Source organism: Rattus norvegicus, chromosome 12, assembly GCF_036323735.1.
Source record: "Rattus norvegicus strain BN/NHsdMcwi chromosome 12, GRCr8, whole genome shotgun sequence".
NCBI lineage: Eukaryota > Metazoa > Chordata > Mammalia > Rodentia > Muridae > Rattus > Rattus norvegicus.
The window spans coordinates 49185943-49206121 of NC_086030.1; the positions used below are offsets into that span (position 1 = coordinate 49185943).

General features: G+C 51.8%; 1 protein-coding gene across 6 annotated transcripts in view; it reads left to right on the plus strand.

Annotated features, from left to right (window-relative positions):
- Positions 1 to 20179, plus strand: part of Kiaa1671 (KIAA1671 homolog) — a 142676-nt gene that overhangs the window by 116014 nt on the left and 6483 nt on the right. For all 6 annotated transcript variants that reach the window (XM_017598547.3, NM_001402472.1, XM_039090200.2 and 3 more), the window contains 5 exons: positions 11374 to 11492; positions 15573 to 15816; positions 17608 to 17782; positions 19348 to 19466; positions 20007 to 20149. In XM_017598547.3, coding sequence (XP_017454036.1) covers positions 11374 to 11492; positions 15573 to 15816; positions 17608 to 17782; positions 19348 to 19466; positions 20007 to 20149 — 800 coding nt within the window. The remainder of the gene's footprint in view (positions 1 to 11373; positions 11493 to 15572; positions 15817 to 17607; positions 17783 to 19347; positions 19467 to 20006; positions 20150 to 20179) is intronic.

A 20179-nucleotide genomic window follows, 5' to 3' on the forward strand; every position in this document is an offset into this window, starting at 1 on the left:
ACTCGCTCAGAGAGACACAGTGCTCACATATACATAGACCCATGCATATACATACATGTAAGCATAGAGACATCTGCTGTGTACACATGGAGACATATACACACGTGCAGAGGCTCCTGTATATACAAGCACATGTATACTCATGCACAAACATACATATGTACACACATAGCCTGTGCATACATGCACTTACATAGCCCATGCACTTATATACATCTTCACATATTGCATACATGTGCAGTCACATGTACACATACTGATATGTATAGGGAATAGGAAGACTCATCTCTGTAGCTTATGGCCAAGACCTGAGGGCTACTGAACAACCCTGACCAGTCATGACCCACAGGACAAGCATACAAAGGCAGGCCATCCCAACCTGAGCACCATGGAGAGCTGGCCAGAGAGCATCTCGTGTGTGTTTCCCCAGAGCCTCTGGTGAGTGGACCTGGATGGAAATAAGGGTGGATGGAGTAAGGCAGGAGAAGCCTGGGGTCTGAATAGGTCTGTGAAAATAGCCCCGCGCTGGACAGTCTGAGGAAACAACTCTTCACTCAGGCAAGGTGCTGGAACTGCCGGTTCCAGAACCAGAAGGTGCTCTGCTGGGCCTTGCTCTGAGCTCTTCTCCTGAGCCTGCAGTCTGCATAGGCCTGTGGCCTAGGCTCACTGCCCATCAGAACTCCACAGCAGTCAATGCTTTTACAAGTAGCACCCAGGCCTGCCCTGCCTTCCCCGATCACACACCTACCCATATCTGACCCCTTCATGGCCTCGGTCATGCCACATTCCCTCCTCCAAGCCCGTTGTCCTGCTGCTGTGGCTGTCTCTGCGTGGTCTCCCTTCATGAGGCCTGGGGGAGTCTGCTTCCTTAGTGTGCGCGTCTGCCTTTGAATATACATTTGTGTGCGTGCACACACACATGTGTGTCTCTCTGTGTGTGTGTGTGTGTGTCTGTGTGTGTGTTTGTGTGTGTGTGTCTGTGTGTGTGTGTGTGTGTGTGTGTGTGTGTGGTACACACATTTGTGTCTCTTCCCACGTGTGGGTGGGTATCTGTTTGTACAGATCAGATTTGTCAATTAGTACTGTGTATGGAGCCACTTGGTGATATTATAATGTGATCATCACCACAAGTCCCCGCTGAGTCAATGGCTGTGTCATGCCCAAGACTTCACTCTCACTAAGGAGTAGGAGCTGGTCCCGAGGCCCTGCTAACACACCCAGCTTGCTGCATTCTGGTGGGCTCACACTTCCGAGCTGGCTGCAGCTCTGTTGCCTGACGAACTTATCCCTTGCCCGAAATAAATTGGGATAGAGTTGGCATGTGATGTTTGAAAAAGGAAGTCAAGTTTTGTCTCGCTTGGGCTGTTTTAAGAATCTTTCAGGATGGGTGCGTATGAGAAGGCACTGGGGGAGGGGGAGGGGGAGGGGGAGGAGGTACTGTAGGGGAGGGGGAGGAGACACTGAGGGAGAGGGGGAGGAGATACTGTGTTGGGGTGATACTGTAGGGGAGGGGGAGGAGACACTGAGGGAGAGGGGGAGGAGATACTGTGTTGGGGTGATACTGTAGGGGAGGGGGAGGAAGACACTGGGGAGGGTAAAGGACACTGGAGCGAGGGAGAAGGGACACTGGGGGAAGGGGGGAGGCACTGGGGTGGGGTGTCTGGGCTAGGAGGGATGAAGAGGCTCTGGGGGACAATGAGTTAGGAGGCTCTGTGTAAGCAGATTCTGCTAAGAGGAGAGGTGGAGACAGCAGCAAGGTCTCAGGCTTTTGTGTTCCTCCCTAAGCCCGGCTTCCTATCTCCAGCCAGTGTCACAGAATGTACAGGAGACAGCATAGGAGGGCACGGCTCAGTCTCCCTCCTATAGCTGTGTTCTTGCACTTTTCCCAGGGTCTGGTACCTCTGTCTGCTGTCAAATATTGTCTTTTTCTCTCCCTGAAGCTTCCTCTGTCCCTCCCCTGCTGTCCTCCATTAAAAAAAGTCTCCGTCTCCCTCTCTCTCTCCCCCCTCTTCCCCCTCCCTCTCCCCCCTCCCCCTCCCTCTTCCCCCATCTCTCTCCCCTTCCCTCTTCCTCCCTCCCTCCCTCTCTCTCTCTCTCTCTCTCTCTCTCTCTATATATATATATATATATATACACACATACATATACACACATATACATATACATATATATATGTATGTGTGTGTGTGTGTGTGTGTGTGTGTGTGTGTTCGTGCAGGTGTGTAGAGGGTGTCAGATACCCTATGAAGCTGGCAGTTGTGAGCTTTGCACCTGGGTTTTCCACAAGATCATTAAGTGCTATTAACTTCCCAGGGATCTCTCCAGACCTTGCTTTCCCCTGGACAGTGTGTCTCAGGCCGTTTCCTATCTGGATGCATGCCCGGCTCTCTCCTTTTAAATGCACCTTTCTAACAATGGGATGATTCCCCTACAGTGTGTTCAATAATTTAGGTTAAATGTGTTTTTAAAACTCCCAACCTACGTACCCTTGGCTCTTTACCATAGAACTTTAGAAATTATTAATAACATTTCTTTAAACTTAAGAGGGAAATCAAAACTTTTTCTCTGTGCAAAGACTCAACATGTTTCTGGAACATTCTGGTCCTTGACCGCTGCCACCAGTTCCCTCAAAATCAGCTTCACTTGAACTTGGAAGATGTATCTCCCTGGCCACCTGACTTCGTGGCCATTGCTGAGGCTGCATCCAAACAAGGGTGGGCGTACTCCATAAAGAGTTAATAAGGGGCTGGCTGAATACTGGCTGCTCTCCTAGATCAACCAGGTTCAAATCCCAGCACCCACATGGTAGCTCACAACCATCTGTAACTCCAGGGCCAGGGGACCTGATGCCCTCTTCTGGCCTCTGAGAGAATTGCATGCACAGGGTGTATATACTCTCACTCTCTCTCTCTCTCTCTCTCTCTCTCTCTCTCTCTCTCTCTATCTCTATCTCTATCTCTATCTCTATCTCTTACACTTACAGGCAAACTCCATTCACATAAAACCTCCTCCTCCTCCTCATTATTATTATTATTATTATTATTATTAATTATATCTTTTTTTACAGTCCAGTCATCATGCCCCTCCCAGTTTACCCTCTGACTGTTCCTCATCCCATTCCTCCTACCCCCCACCCCCAATAAAATAACTTTTTTAAAGTCAATAAAAACTACTATTTAAGGGTATGTGTAGAGAAGAGAAAAAGACACCCTGTGACACATTAAGATTTGGGCGACAAGCTGGAAGGTAAACTATGTTCATAGACACTAGAAAGCAGGCAGGAGATGGCACCTGGGTTTGTTCATTTATTCAGTCATCTGCCCAGTTTTGGTCTCTTCCTGTCTCCTGTAGGCATCTCTGAGCATGGCCCTGAGTTTAGGGTGAATAAGACCCTAGCACTCTCCCTCCCCTAGCTCACAGTTTTGAGCCCCTGGACCTGCCTATGGAGACATAGCTTGAGATAGGAAGACCTGCCCACTGTGGGTAGCACCATTCCCTAAACCGGGGCCCTGGACTGTATAAAAAGGAAAAGTGGGGCTGGAGAGATGGCTCAGCGGTTAAGGGCACTGACTGCTCTTCCAGAGGTCCTGAGTTCAATTCCCAGCAACCACATGGTGGCTCACAGCCATCTCTAATGAGATCTGATGTCCTCTTCTGGTGTGTTCAAAGACAGCTACAGTGTACTCATATAAATAAAATACTTAAAAAAAAAAAAAAGGAAAAGTGAGTTAGTTCTCAGGAATTTCCAGTGGGGCCAACTGCCAGTGACTGCTACATAACATAACTCAAGAAATTCAGTAACATGGTACCTCCTCTTCTTTTTAAAGACTTATTTTTAATCCTGTGTGTGTGTACATGTGAGTGCAGGTGCCCTTGGAGACCAGGAGGGGGCACCAGATTCCCTGGAGCTAAAGGCACAGGTAGTTGTGAGCTATCTGACATGCCGTGACTTTAACTCATGTCCTCAGCAAGAGCAGCAAGCTCTCTCCAGGCCAAATGTAACACTTCTTGACCAATCAGATTCTGGTGGGTGTGGTCACCCACTCGTGGGCTTCTGTGGACTTTCCCTTGTTGGAGGCTGGGACCTGCAGTGGCTGAGGTGTGTTCACGGTATTTTGCACTTCAGAAACTTTCTTGAGGACTGGAGAGATGGCTCAGTGGTTAAGAGCACTGACTGCTCTTCCAGAGGTCCTGAGTTCAATTCCCAGCAACCACGTGGTGGCTCACAACCATCTGTAATGGAATCTGATGCCCTCTTCTGGTGTGTCTGAAGACAGCTACAGTGTGCTCATATACATAAAATATAAATATTAAAAAAAAAAACTTTCTTGAGCCACACTTCTCGGGATGCCACCCTGGTGTAAGCCGAGAGAGCTTTTATACTCTTATCTGATACATAGAGCGCAGGCCCCAGGGGGTTATCCAGGACCCAGCCAACCAACCCAGCTGTCGCCTCCCTTTATAGCCTTCCCGAAAGCCTGATCCCCACACCCAACCCCAAAACTAAAGCCTTCTCCTGCAGACCAGCTGTCTGGCGTGTTCCTATCACTTGGGGAAAAGTTGTCCCAAGGAGACAAGGAAACGGAGACAGAGTGTCGCTGCCAGAGCTGTCTCCCCACAGCCCTTGTACCGCGGTGATGGCTTCTTGCTGTGCACATTCAAAGCCCATCTTCGCCTGCTGCCCTTAGAAGGGGACAACCTGGCAGTGTCTTAGTGGGTCTTGAATGGTGAATCTGTTAGCCCGCTGTTAGTGTTTGGTAAGATGTCTGGGCAGCTGACCAACAGACATGGGCACCATGTCTTGGACCGGCCTCTGCTCAGCACTGCCCAAATGCCGAGTGTGTGCAAGCTGTGGTCAGATATTTAATAGATTCCCAGAACCCTGAACATCCCACATGGCCATTTCCACATGGGAAACCGAGGTTGCAGAAGGTTGTTCTGGGTAGCAACCGGAAGGGCTGGCTTCATCCAGCTGGGTCCCAGAGGCTGGCTCAGAACAGTTAGCTTGCTCACCCCCTACACACTCGAGTGTAGGGACAAGTCCATCTAAGACTGCTGTGCCAAGGGTTGAGGTTTGAGCTGCTCACAGCCAGACCTATTAGCTGATCTACTGAGTGTTTGCGAACCCCGATTTGGTTCAAGCCCCCAGGATTGGGCATCATCTCCACCTTTGAAGCTGCAGAGAGCCACTGAGACCCGCTGACCCGCCAGGAGGGGAAACTGAGGCTTGGAGAAGGGCAGTGATTGGCTGGAGGTCTAGGATGGGAGCCCACAGGGTGTGGGCGCATCCAGCACACAAGCTTCTGCCTTAGGTGTGCCTCAGTATCCCCAAGCATGGCTGGGGCTTGTCTGGGTGTCTGTCTCCTCCCTCCCTTCTTCCCTTCTGCCTGTTTACTGAGGGATCCCACTAAGTACTCTCACCCTGCTTGGCCCTTGCTCTGAGAAGTCGCTGCTGAGGCCTGGCTGCCTCAGAGCCAGAAAAGCTAGGAATGTGCTCAGTCCCGGGCGTCCGTCAAACCTGGGGTCACACTTCAGTCCTACTGTTTTCTAGACATGTGGGTGAAGCCTGTGGCATCTCTTCTCTGGGCCTCAGTCTTCTCCTCTGTGAAATGGGTTTATGTCAGGTCCTACATCACAGGTCCACTGGGATGCGTAATGATCATGACCTTTGTGCTCCCAGGCTGACGTGGGCACGAGACGGGATTTGCTTCGGAGTAATGGGATGGAGCAGGTGTTCCCATGCCAGTTAGGCCTGTGACTACACGGCTCTTCACACAGCTGGGGTGTAGGGTGGCAGGGAGGGGCAGGCTTCTCAAATTCCTTGGAACTGCACTGTCAGCTACGGCCACTTGACTCAGGTCTCTTTTTTAGGAGATGTGTCAGACACTCAAATACATGCAAGCCTTGTGTTCTCCTATTCCTCCTCCCCAGTATCGGCTTCTCTGGCTTGGGAGCTCATCCCTGTTCATTTTAGTAATATATATGTATGTGTGTGTGTATATACATGTATGTATATGATGTATGTATATGCATGTTTGTGTGTATATGATTTGTGTAGTATGTTTATGTATGTATATGATATATGATGTATGTATGTGCATATCTATGTGTTTATGATGCATCTGTATGTATATATGATATATGTATGTATATGATGTATTTGTGTATGTAACTATATATGATGTGTATATATGTGTGTATGTGTATATGTAGATGATATATATGTATATATGTATGTGTATGTATATGATGTATATGATATGTATATGTATGTATATGATGTATCTGTATGTATGTGTATATATGACCTGTATATGTATGTGTATGTATATGTGCATATGTGTATGCATATGATGTATGTGTGTATGTATGTGTACATATATTTATATATGATGTATGTGTATGTATATATATGATGTATGTGTGTATATATCTATGTGTATGTGTGTATGTATATGCATATGTGTATATGTGTATGTATATGTGTATATATATGTGTGTATGTGTATATGTGTATGTATAAATGTGATGTATATGTATATGTGTATATCTGTGTATATTTATGTGTATGTATGCATTTTCAGAGACATATTCCCAACATATTTAACTCAACAGCTGTCTCAGGCCTGCCATTTCCCCCATGGGCTTGGGCTGCAGATCTGGCGTCCCCAAAGCACTGCCTAAGGCCACACGCAGTCTTGCCAGCCTCCCTTGTAATGGAGTTTCACAGCCCTTGTCAGGGGCACTTGTTTACTTACCTAATGTATCAGTCACTTCACTGTCACTGACAAAATACCCACGCAAGGCAGCCCGAGGCTCATATCTGGAGCCGATTTGGCTGCAAGGCCTGTCAGCTGCAGAGTGAGGTCACATGGCACCCACAGTGAGGAAGGAGGGAGAGACGGACAGGCAGACGGATGGATGCTGGTGCAGAGCTCACTCTCTCCTTATTCAGTCTGGGACCCTGGTCTGTGGAATGAAGCCGCCCTCATGTAGTGAGGCCCTCCTCTCATAGTCAACCCCTCACAGACATGCCCACCACAGGTGTCTCTCCCGGGTGATTCTAGGTCCTGCCAAGTTGACAGTTTGCACAACAGGATGTCAGGAGGGAGTCAGACTTGATTTATCCAGTTTCGTCGGGATTCATCCGTAAGGTGAAACCCCAAGCGTGCATGCTAAGTCGCAGTCTGTAAGGGGCGATCTCACTCTTGGCACAGCTGTGAGCCGACTTGCCGTGGAGCCTCTATGTTTTGTTTGCTTACACCCACGTGAACTAGTTTCTTCAGACAAGGTACTTTCCTGGCACTCTCTCCTTGGGCCCCTTGGACACGTCTTCTGTGATGGCAAACATCGTATGCGTGTCGCTTTTATCGCACATCGTGGACTCTGTGGTCCACACCCTCTTTCTTCCCGGCTTAGGCTGTTGTTCATGTTTTGCAATGGCCATGTATCCTGCTGGGAGCGGTTCTGTTCTGGAACCCAGCAAGTGTGCTTGCTTGTCTCCCTGGGACGAACTTCTGCGACTAACCCTGCTGATTCAGCTAGACCTGCAGGCTTTAAGCGGGCACACAAGTGTTCTGACTTGTCTCCACCTAGACCTCGGAGGTGTGTGCTAGCCTGGTCTCTCAGTACCACCTTGGGGAGGAATGGCCACCCACTGTGGTCCTGGGGCTTGTCAGTTGCTGGGCCAAGCCAGCAAGGTTCAAATCCCAGATTCCTGACTTTTCTTTCCTTTCCCCTTCTTCCCTCCTTCCCTCCCTCCCTCCCTCCCTTCCTTTCTTTTGTTTAAGACAGTGTTTCTCTGTGTAGCTCTGGCTGTCCTGGAACTCCCTGTGTAGACCAGGCTGGCCTCGAACTCACAACAGATCTGCTTGCCTTACCTCCTGAGTGCTGGGATCAAAGGCATACGCTGCCACCCAGCCTTTCCTGAGGGTTTCAAAACATTGTTTTCCTGCGTGTGTCCTTATCAGAACCTCCTGGAGCATTGTGGGAAAGGTAAAAGGACTAGTTTGGGGGAAGGTCTGAAAAAAGCTGTGGATCCCACAGGATGGAGCCACCCCCCACCTCCAGGCCCTGCCTCTTACCATCTTGGAAGCCAAGAGCTACTCTTAGTTCCTGTGCCCTTGTTTCCTCCTCTGCAGGAGCAGTGCAGACTGAATGTCCTCTGAGGAGCCTCTGGGGTCTAATGTGTAGGATTTGTTTCCTCTGATTTAAGACGTAGCAGAACTGTGGCAGGGGCTGGGGTGTTGATGCTTGCTCCTACCAAAACTTATCCACCCCCACCCCAACCTATTTTTGTTCTTAAGCCTTTGAGATGGGTTCTTGCAGTGAAGCTTTGGCTAGCTTAGAACTCAGTACATAGCCCAGGCTAGCACTGAACTCACAGCAATCCCCCTGCCTCAGCCCCCCAAGTGCTGGAATTATGGGCATGAACCAATCCCACCTAGCTCTTTATGTGTTTGCAGATGTGCGCCCCTGCCTGGGTCACCAGGGAACACAAGGCGTCTTTCGCAGCTTCTTCATCTCTTTGAGGCTTGAGAAGAGGGCGTAACAGTGTAGGGTGGGTGGAGGCTTGCAGCGTTATGGAGGGAGGGAGAAGAAAGAGAAGGACCTGATTTCTCAGGGAAAGCAGGGCTCAGCATTCAGTCACAAACAGGGAGGCTCCAAGGGGAGGAGCTTGAACTGGCGAGGCTCAGGACAGGTGAGGTTAAGATCTGTGCTGCTGTGGGTATGGAGGGAAGAAGCTACACTTTGACTTAGAACTCTGAGAGCTGCTAGCTTAGCCTCTGTGAGGCCCTGCAATGAGGGAGGGATGGAGGGAGAGAGGGAGGAAGCAGCTCCCCGGGGTCTAAGGAGAGGCCAGGCCACCTTCAGGGCGCAGGTCTTCTTATCTTACCTTCATCTTGTCTCTTCTACCTTTGACTGACATGGGATTTTTCTCCTTATCACCAGAGGTCTGTCCAAGCCAGACCCATGCAAAGGGCCATGGCGACTCCACAGTCTTACCGTTTACGTCACAGGAAGTTGCCATGGAGGTATTCCTGGCTCCTGAGAGCCCCACTGTGTACGTCAGAAAGGATGCTGTTGGCCACAGTGTGTGCTGTCTGCACCAAGAGAACAGGACAGGGATGTGCCCAGGAGGCAGCTGCTACAGAGGCCTTTGCTTGCTTGCCTGTCTGCTTGCCCCGAATCACCTGTGCTTTAGAGAGCTTGGGCAGAGCAGATACAACACTCAGTCAGTGGAAGGTTTTGCCTTCAAGTGAACTTTGAATGTAAGGCTTTCTGGGAAGTTTAAGAGTTGCAAGTCCTTTGGGAGGCTGCTGACTGTGGGGCCTTGCAGCCACAAGAGCTCCCAGAAGGCTTTGGCATTGAGTTTGGGTGGAGTCGGAGAAGGAGGAGATTTGAGACATCTGCTCCATCCTCAGTCCCAGGGAGAATTCAAGGGTGCCAGGCCCTGGAACATGTCTCTAGATCTTGGATGAAAAAATACAAGCATTGCCCCAGCCGGAGCTCCCACCACCCCATAGTATGCTGTGTCCATCCCCTGTGCTGCCTCAGGCAGGGAGAGCCATCAGCCTGATTTGGGCCACACTGCATTCAGAGAGTGAGCACCGAGACACAGCCTGAGGATGAACATCCTGTAGCTGACTGTGAGCGTCAGAGCAGCCAGCTGCTTAGAAGTCACCACCCTTGGGACTCATAATATGACTGGCACTGTGTCCCACACAGAGGGATGTCCTCTGGCCACCAAGGAGTGAGCATGTGGAGGGACTGTCCCAAAGGAAAATCTCAGACTAGAGTCAATCAGGATGTTTTGTTTGGGTGATGGGTAATTTACAGATGTTCCCTGTGTGTGCGTGTGCGTGTATGCACGTGTGTGTCTGTGTGCGTGTGTCTGTGTGCATATGTGCACGCTCAGGTGTGACTGTATGAGTGAGTGTGATGCTGACACATGCTCTACCAATGAGCGCCCTCCATGCCTCCAGCCCCCCAGCTCCCATTGTAACTCCTTTGCAACAGAGGTGGGCCCTGGCCCTGGGGCCACACAGAAAGGCAGTTCCCGACTCTGCTGTACTCTGTTGCTCAGCAGAGATGTTCTGAAGTGTGGGAGGGAGCCATGCTGGGATGGTGATCTCCCTCCTCGTCCCCCTCCTCTGGACTCCTCATAGAGAGATGGCAGCCAGGCTGGGAGGCCATCTGAATCACTGCCCAGCAAGCAGCCCACCCAAGGCCACTTTTGGTCACTCTCGAGAGCTCCAGGACACAGTGGCTGGTTTCCATGGTGACGATACAAGACAAGGCCTTTTGCGTACCATCCTGATGAGTGGGGAAGTCAGTGATGCAGGTGTGACGCTGACTCATGAGCCACCCCTGATGTCAGGCACTAAAGGGGGCCCACGGTCAGCTCTGTGATGACCTGTCCCCCTGCTTCCAGCATGCAAGTCACACCGCTGGTCCAGGGCATCACTTTCACCATTGTACAGTAGGGTTGGATTGAGCTCTTAGGAGGTGGCCTCGTGTCAGGTGACTTGATGCAGGCTCAGGGTCACTGTGTGCGGGCGCTGGGCAGGACAGGGCTGGGAAGTGGTCTGATAAATCTGGAAAGTGGGAACAGGCCTGTGTGTTTCTAGAGTGTTGAAGAGGGAGGAGATGGCTGCACTGTGTTGGACAAGGGCACTGACAGGGCCAAGTGATACCCATGTACAAGGCTCTGATGTTACTTTTCTTGGCACTGTATCAAGATTCTGGTTAATGGAGAGATTCCAGTTAATGGAGGGGACTCTGGTTAATGGAGGGGACTCTGGTTAATGGAGGGGATTCTGGTTAACTGAGGGGGTTCTGTTTAATGCAAGGGGATTCCGGCTAATGGAGGGGTATTCCAGTTAATGGAGGAGCGGTTTTCTCTGCCCACCACTCCAGAGAGCACAGCCCACTGTGGTGGGAAGGCTTGGCCACAAGAGCTGCTTGGTCCTCAGTGGTAGAAGTTTGTTCACATGGAGGATCTGGAAGCAGAGAACTCAGTCAGGAGGCAGGATAGATTCACTTGAAGCCCGCCTCCAGCAACCCACACTCCTCGTGAAGCCTTATGTCCCAAAGAGTTCATAACCTCCCAAACGGAGACCAAGTGTTCACACAGAGGCGCCACAGGGGACATTTCATAGTAAACCAAGACATAGTCCATCCAGAGCGCTGGTCTAAGCTCAGAAAGTGCCGCTTCTTGTCACATCTCGCCAGCCAGACTGGGGCATTCGTCTCCTTTGCCCCTTCTGGGAAGCCCTGTGCGAGGGAAGCCCTGTACGAGGGCAGCGGGGAACCGGGTGGGTGCTGTAGGACACGTGACGGTGCCTGAATCCCTCCTTTGTGTCCTTGCAGAACCAGCTGAAGCAGTGTTTCTCCCGGCGGGCACCCGAGGCCAAGGACACTGACACCCTCGTGCAGGAAGCCGACAGCCAGTATGGGACCTGGGCAGCCCAGCACCAGAACGGGGGCAGGTAGGACACACCTGGGTGAGGCTGCCGGGCCCGGTGAAACAGATGAGAATGAGGCTACCTTGGTTAGGGTTTCTGTGCTGTAATTAACATGGTGACTTAAAGCAACTTGGGAGGAAAAGGTTTACATCTCCACACCACAGTCCATCACTGAAGGAGATCAGGACAGGGAACTCAAGCAGGGCAGGAACTTGGAGGCAGGAGCTGATGCAGAGGCCATGGAGGGATGCTGCTTACTAGCTTGCTCCTTATGGCCTGCTCAGCTTGCTTTCTTATAGAACCCAAGAACCACCAGCCTTGGATGGCCCCGCCCACAGTAGGCTGGCCCCACCCACAAAGGGTTGACCCCTCCCATAATGGGATGGCCTCTCCCACATCAATTACTAAGAAAAAGCCTTACAACCTTGTTTACATTCTGATCTTATGGGAGCATTTTCTCAGTTGAGGCTCCCTCCTCTCAGATGACCCTCGCTTATGTCAGGTTGACATCAAACTATTCAGCACAGAGTCTGTGGCTGACTCAGGAGGAGGCCATTGTTATACGAAGGGCATAAGAGAAACCACAAAGGGACGGAAATAAAGTGCAGAATAGTGATGACAGGCAGGCAGCATGGACACAGCCAGGAGCGTGCAGAGAAAGGCAGACCCACAGGGACAGACACCCACAGGGACAGACATACAGACATCACTGTGTGACAGGCAGACTCACAAGGTCAGACATACAGACATACAGATATCTACACTGTGACAGGCAGACCTACAGGGACAGACACCCGCAAGGACAGACATACAGACATCCTCACTGTGTGACAGGCAGATCTATAGGGACAGACACCCACAAGGACAGACATACAGATATACTTAGTAAACTCGAATACTGCTGTAAAGAGGCAGGTCAGCGTGCGGTGGTCTGGGTACCTTGCAAAACATTCTGAGGTTCATCAACCCCGAGTTTCCCCCACGTGCATTCGAGGTCAACTCAGCACATGCCATAAGACATTTGTAGACAATGTCATATTGCAGTGTCAAAGTCTGGTCTCTCCCATGAGACCCTGGGGCCAGCTGCACAGCGCTATGTGTGCGCGTGTGTCTCTGTATCTGTAAGCTCTGTGTCTGGTATGTTTTTCCACTATGTAAACACGCAGAAGACAGACAGACGGCAGTCCTGGGTCCACCCCAAGCCCAGGTGACAATTTTGCACATCAATAAGCTAACGACCAACATCAGAGTGTAAAACCAAAGAACCGCTTTCGGCCCCAGGGTCAGTATTTCTGTCTGCTGTCAGAGGGGTGTGTGTGTGTGTGTGTGTGTGTGTGTGTGTGTGTGTTCACGCGTGCGCGTGCCTGTGTGCCTCTGTGTGTGTGTGCGCGTGCGCCTATGCGCGAGAATGTGTCTGTACACACATGAGGGCATCATGCCAGACTGGGAAACTGAGGCTCCGAGAGAGGCAGGGACCTGAGTCAAGAACACTATTATCAGTAGCTAAGTGAGCTGGGCTTGTACCCGGGCCCCCGGCCTCCCACCCCTCGAGGCTCTGATTCCACTGTGATGCACTGCTGGGTCACACTATCTGAGCTATCCCGAGTTAAAGCAAACCGGATTAAACCTGGTAAGAGAAGTGGTGGAACCAGCTCTTACTACTTTTAACTCCCGGTCTCCTAACCTGTGACTTATGTGTGTAGTGAGCTTCCTCGAGGATTTGTAAGCATTCCTGAGGGAGCTCCCAACTGTCTGGTTATCCAGGCCTGTCTCCAAAGGGACCCTGAGTCCCTGCAGTTCCCCATTCCTCCAGCTTCTGTCTCAATCTGAGACCTTGGAGCTTCCAATGGTGGGTGCCCTCTGCTGTCCTCCAGAGGAACTGCAGCCTCCTGGGACCAGGCTCTCTTGCCTTGGACAGTGGTGCCTCCTGCTGCCTGAAGGGTGGTACTTCCCTCAGCCTCTGGGTTTGTCATGTCTTGGTTAACAATCTTATACCCCAACCGTGAAAGCCTCTTGGAATTGGGAAACAGACTGGCACTGCAGGATTGAGGATTCTACCCCAGCCAGGTCAGGTGAGCCCTCCTGTGCAACATTGTCTAAGCTCTGTGTTCTTTCTATAGGAGGAGAGGGTGTGTCTACAATGTTACCATCCATAGTGGTCCTGATGACCTGGGTGGTACCCAAAATCCCCTCAAGGAGGGACTGAGTGACTGAGGAAGGGACTGAGTATATGAGGAAGGGACTGAGTGTGTGTGTGTGGGGGGGGGGGACTGAGTGTGTATGTGTGTGTGTGTGTGTGTGTGTGTGAGGGAGGATTGAGTGTGTGAGGGAGGGGGGACTGAGCTAGTAAGTGACTGAATGACTGTGTGAGTGAGTGACTAAGCAAGTAACTGAGTGAGGAGGTGAATGGCTGAAGGGAAAGAAGAGCTGAGTGAATGGGTGAGGGAGTGAATGAGTGACTGGCTGAATGAATGAATGAATGAATGAATGGCTGACTGGGTGACTGACTCACTGACTGACTGAGTGGGTGACTGGTTGGGTTACTGACTGGGTGACTGGCTGAATGAATGAATGAATGAATGAATGGCTGACTGAGTAACTCACTGGGTGGCTGACTGACTGACTGGGTGACTGGGTGACTGAATGCCAAACTCACTGACTGTGTGACTGGCTGAATGGATAAATGACTGGTTGACTGAGTAGCTTACAGACTGGCTGGGTGACTGACCGAATAAATGAACAAACGAATGAATGAATGAATGGCTGTTGACTAGCTCACTGGCTGGCTGGCTGAGTGAGTGAGGCAGCTGTTGGTCTGAATCTGGAGGCCGAGGCCCCAGTCTTCTCTGCTGGTTATTAGGGACCCCTGACCTGCCTTGCCCTCGCCCAGTGGAAACAGCGTGAGCTGCCCACATGGGACCCCGCATCCTCTCAGATGCTGTGCAGGTCATCAAAGGAGTGCGCAGAATAGGGGCAGGGGCTTTGTCTTTAGAGAGGTCCCTGAGGTTGGTGTTAGAAGTGGACTGATGAGTTCCGGCAGCTGTGAGGCACCTGATGGTCTTTTCTTCAGAGCCCGGAAATTCACCACATACCTCCCCCTGGCCTGTGTTGCCTCTCATTCATTCATATTCTCTCTGTGTCTGTCTCTGTCTCTCTTTCTCTGTGTTTCTAGGGTTTCTCTGCCTCTATAGCTCATTCTCTGTCTCTATCTGTCTCTATTTATGTCTCTATCTGTCTCTGTCTGTGTCTCTGTCCCTCTGTGTTTCTGGAGTCTATCTCTATATCTCATTCTCTGTCTCTCTCTGTGTCTTTATCTGTCTCTCTCTGTCTCTGTCTCTCTCTGTTTCTAGGGTCTCTCTCTGACTGCCTCCGTCTTTCTGTTTCTAGAGTCTCTGTCTCTGTAACTCATTCTCTGGTCTTTCTGTGTCTCTGTCTGTCTTTGTCTCTCTGTCTCCCTCTGTCTGTCTCTTTCTGTGTCTCTGTCTGTCTTTGTCTCTCTGTCTCCCTCTGTCTCTATCTGTCTCTCTCTGTGTCTCTGTCTCTGTGTTTCTAGGGTCTGTCTCTATAGCTCATTCTCTGTCTCTATCTGTCTCTGTCTGTGTCTCTGTCTGTCTGTGTTTCTAGGGTCTCTCTCTGTCTGCCTCCTTTCTGTTTCTAGGGTCTCTGTCTCTGTATCTCATTCTCTGTCTCTTTCTGTGTCTCTGTCTCTCTGTCTCCCTCTGTCTGTCTCTGTCTCTCTCTGTTTCTGGGGACAGGTGGTTGCTGTGTAGCCTGCATTGGCCTCCATTCCCTGACCCTCCTGCTTCTGTCTCCTTCTATGGAGATTACAGATGCGCTGCCATCGCTCTGAGTTGGCTCTTGGCTTTCCTTTGCAACCTGCACCCAGCAGCTCCTGTGTTGGGTCGGGTACAGTCTCCCGAGTCTGAGGAGCATCTGTGTACTGCACCTGAGCAGTGTCTCATGGGACAACAGACCCCTAACTACTGTTGTCAGAAGGGGGATCTACCAGGAAGCCCCGCTGCCCCCTGAGTTGAACTCTGAGCCACACAGTCATGTGCCTGGGGTTTGGTGTTCTGGTCTGTCACCTTCTGCCTTTCCTTGCAGTTTTGGCCCGGAGACTCCTTCTCCTGACAGCAGTGCTGCGTCTGCGGGAAAGCAGCCTCCAGGCAGTCACTTGTCCTCGTACACCGAGTCCACGTCGGTGGAGCAACATGACAGCTCCAGGGATCGGCGCAGCTCCAGCGTGGACCGCTCCAGTTCTGAGCTGGAGTCCACAGATGGCCCAGAGGGACCACCTCCGTCAGACGTCTGTCCTGCAGAGGGAGAGGATGATTTCTCCTTCATCCATGTAAGCCTGCAGCCAGTGGAGGTGGCTGGGATGGAAACAGTCATTTACCAAAGGGAAGCTGTGGCCTGTGTGGGATAATCACCCCTGCAGTGAGCTGACTGAGCCTTTGACATGGACCCTCCTGTAGCATACGGCGCCCCTTACTAAGCTGTGTGTCTCGGGGCAAACGCCCTCATCTCTCTGATGCTCAGCTTTCTAATTAGTAACCCCCACCTCCAGCTCCACCGCCTCAAAGGTGATCGCCAGTGTCCCAAGGCATAGCTCGAGGGTCTGCCTGTGATTCGCCACTCTAGGCTGGCCATGCCCAGCCCAGGCCCTGCCTAGAGCAAACAAAGAGGACAGCCTCTCTATGTTCTTACTCAGCAGGCATGAAGGACTCTCTGACAGCCATTCTAGGCACAGGCCCTCTTCTTGGGCCCAAACCGAGCTTGCCTAGGTCCCACAGTACAGTCAGGTGCCCAGTCTCCTGAGCCCTGGGTTGCACAGCATTCTGCTCTGGTCTTTTCAGGAGCAGAACTGGACCCTTCAGAAACCCTAATCTGCATGGAGGATGCAGGATGGTATCCCTTATAGCCTACAGGAGGATGGAGGGCAGGGACCATCACCAGAGTCTACAAGGGAGGACAGGGACCATTGCTAGGCTCCAAGGGAGGACAGGGACCATTGCTAGCCTCCAGGGGAGGACAGGGACACAGGGACCATTGATTACAACCTTCAAGGTACCTTTACTCCTGATAGCCAAGTCCCTGTCCTTACTCTTGGGTAACTGCTGCTCCAAATGCCCTTGAGGGGGGCCCCTAATGGGCTTCCAAGGGGACTCTACACATGACAAGGTCCTTCCTGTGGAACCTCTAGATAAGAGAGAGAGTGGAGACAAAAAGTGCTAAGTATCGGCCTCCAAGGACCCTGTGCCATGTAAGCAGGCATGGCGCCTACCTCTCCGGATTTGTAAGGATTTCAGTAGGTGATCCGTTTTTCACTCAACAGCCGTGCACTGAGCTCTCGCTGCTACTGAGCCTTGCTGCACAGCTCATATGCACGTATGGTATGGGTCACAACTTCCTGTTGTGCTCTTGTAAGTGACATCAACAGCCTTGGGTCCCTGAGAGCCGGCTCCATCCCTATCCATACTGGTAACCAAGGGGTGACATCCCCTGCTGTGACATCCCCTGCCTACCTTTTGCATTAGCAGTTGAAATGGCTGCCAGGTCTGCCCGTATTGCTGGTGGCCCTAAGCGTGGGGTAAACTGTGGTTTGTGGCCCTAAGGGTGAGGTAATGGAAGTGCCACCATGACTTGGGTGTCCTGTGGGGACCATTTGGAGTTGTCCCATGGTGGCCCTGTGGACATGGAAGCCCCCTTTAGTGGTGCTCTGTAGGTGATCCCTCCTCTCCCACCTGCACCCTAGATTATCATGGGGGTCACAGTGAATGCCTCAGGTACTCCGTGAATATGGGCATCATAGAGAATGAGAGAATGCACTCAGCTATTCATCAGACAGACAGACAGACAGACAGACAGAAAGCAGACACTCGTTGAGCCCCTGGTCTATATGTGCTCCTCTGCCTGTGTGACGTCACAGGCTGTGTCCTGTTTGCCCACTTGCATTCTAGGACACTGCCTGCATGGCTTCCATGGGGAAGTTGAGGCTCATGGGTGCCCGTAGAACCTGACCCGTGGAGGGGGCGTGCACGGCCCTGAGAACACTCTGTATGAACAAGGGACAGCCCGCAGACAGTGCAGTCCACTTACGGTATCTTTCCTTCCTGCCCCCTCCTCGCCACCCCCAAAGCAAACCTCAGTCCTTGACTCCAGTGCCCTTAAGACCCGGGTGCAGCTGAGTAAGCGAAGCCGTCGCCGGGCGCCCATCTCCCACTCGCTCCGGCGCAGCCAGTTCAGCGAGTCTGAGAGCCGGTCCCCTCTGGAAGAGGAGTCACACAGCGCGTGGATGTTCAAGGACTCCACAGGTATGCCTGCCGGTGCATCTCGAGTCGGACCTGCCCTCTGCGCCGAGCAGGAGGCTGCACACTAGTCAATCCCTGGGAGGAGCAGCCGGACCTTAGAGGATTTGGGACACAGCCACCCAGGAAGCTGTAATTTCTCATCCTGTAGAACTTCCCACAAGTGAGGTCTTAAATATGTCCTGAGTCTGTGTGTGGCGAGCGGTGCCCGTTTGTCATCCCAGGGTTTGGGCAGAAGCGAGATCTTCATGATGCAAAGCCAGCCTGGCCTACAGAGCGAGTCCCAGACCAGCTGTGACACTATATTAACGTGACTTTTTTTTTCCTGTATATGAGTACACTGTAGCTGTCTTCAGCTACATCAGGAAAGAGCACCAGATCCCATTACAGATGGTTGTGAGCCACCATGTGGTTGCTGGGAATTCTGGAAGAGCAGGCAGTGCTCTTAACCACTAAGCCATCTCTGCAGCCCACGACTCTCTTTTTAAAACAAAACAAAGAGCTAGGTATGATGTCACACACTTTGAATCCCAGATGCAGAGGCAGAGACTGGCTAATCTCTGAGTTTGGGGCCAGCCTGATCTACAGGGCAGACATTAGCGTGGCCAAGTGCAGCCTCTGCCTAAGCAAGTATTGGGCTTGGATATTTGCGTCTCATGTCCACCCATGCTAGCAACTGACGGTTAAAGATGTGGCGGGGGCTGGGAGGATGGGTGAAGTACTTGTTTCATAATTACCAGGACCTGAGTTCAAAGCCCCAACACCCATGTACCCCTGAGACAAACTGATCCTGAGGGTTGCTAGCTAGCTCTTCTAGCCGAACTGGTGGGTTCAGTGAGAGACTCTCAGAAAATGAACTAAGGGGAGATTGATGTAGATGCTCAGCATCATGGCATGTGCATACACACGGGTACACACACGTGAACACGTGCACAGAGACTCAGTAATACACAAATGAGTGTCTTGGGTCAGAACAGTGCCAACCCACCTGGAACAAATGCAGCTCACTACAGTGGCAGTGCACCCAGGTTCCCTCCATAACCCTGAGCACAGGCCAGGAGATATGCAGGGCTGGGGTTGACCTTTTGGAGCATGCCCAGTGTCCAACTTAGCCTGGGGCTCCAGGGGACGCACTGTGCACCACTGATGACCAGTTCCTAGAGAGGCAGAAACTTTTTACCCAGCAACTTATCCACAGGAAGTCGCTGTCCTAGCCTAACTGGGGACGGGGGCAGGGTTGGGGGTCGGGTGATGGCTTTGAAGAGACTCTGGAACGTTCCACATTGCTCCCTATTGGTGGAACGTGTCTATGCCACCTGTTCGACTTCTGTCAAGGATGTCCCATTATTCCTCCAAAGTGGCAGGAGCCAGAGGATCTGCCCTTACCCCACCCCAGAGGACACCATCTGCCTGTTTCCCAGCAGGTGGCAGAGTTTGAAGAAGTAAATTTGCAGGAAGCAGTCTGAGGCTCATGGCCAACTGCTCAAGCCCCGAGTGGGCTAGGAATGTCCGTGTCCTCGAGTAGGGATGTGGGAGGGGCCACCAGTGACTTCGAGTGCTTCTCTTAATAGAAGAGAAGTCACCCAGGAGGGATGAATCCGATGAAGAGCCTCCCAGGGTGGAGAGGACCCCTGTTGGCCACCCTCAGAGGATGCCTGTGTTTCCAGGCATGGACCCAGCTGTGCTGAAGGTACTGGGGCTTCCCAAGAGCAGTCTGCTGCTCCCTGCCTGGCCTTCCGTCTGTCTGTCCACTCCAAGCAATGCTTTTCTTCCTCTCGCTGCTCAGTCCACCCGTCAGTTATTCAGCCTCCATCCGTCCGTCCTGCTTATCGGTCATATTCAACCAGCCTTCCGCTCCCCCTTCTGGTTGCTCATCAGTTTAACGTCCTCTGCCTGCCTCCATCTGTCACCTGAATGCTGGGATGGCAGCCATGTGACATCATATCTAGCCTCTCCCAGGGGATCCTGCTCATAGTCTTAAGTTTCCTGTCACCCCTGCCATGTGCGTGTGGACTCTAGTGTCCCAGGCTCTGCGTCATTGTGCAGATGCAGGTATGAGTGTGCTGGGGCCTCCACTCCGATGAGGCGGTCACTCTCTCACTTCTCAGTCCCATGCTTCCGGCCTGGACCACCTCCTCAGTGCCTTGTGAGGTCTTGCTGTGGCAACGTTGCTAGAAGAGGCTTGTCCCCAGACAGGAGACGGTGACACTTGGCTGTTTTCTTTCCCCAGGCTCAGCTGCCCAAGAGATCAGAAGTGGACAGTCCTGGAGAGTCTCTAAGCTGGACACCCCAGCCCAAGACCCCTAAGTCGCCCTTCCAGCCTGGGGTGCTGGGCAGTCGGGTGCTGCCTTCCAGTGCAGAGAGAGAGGAGAGGTAAGACTGGGGATGAGGACACTTCCTGTC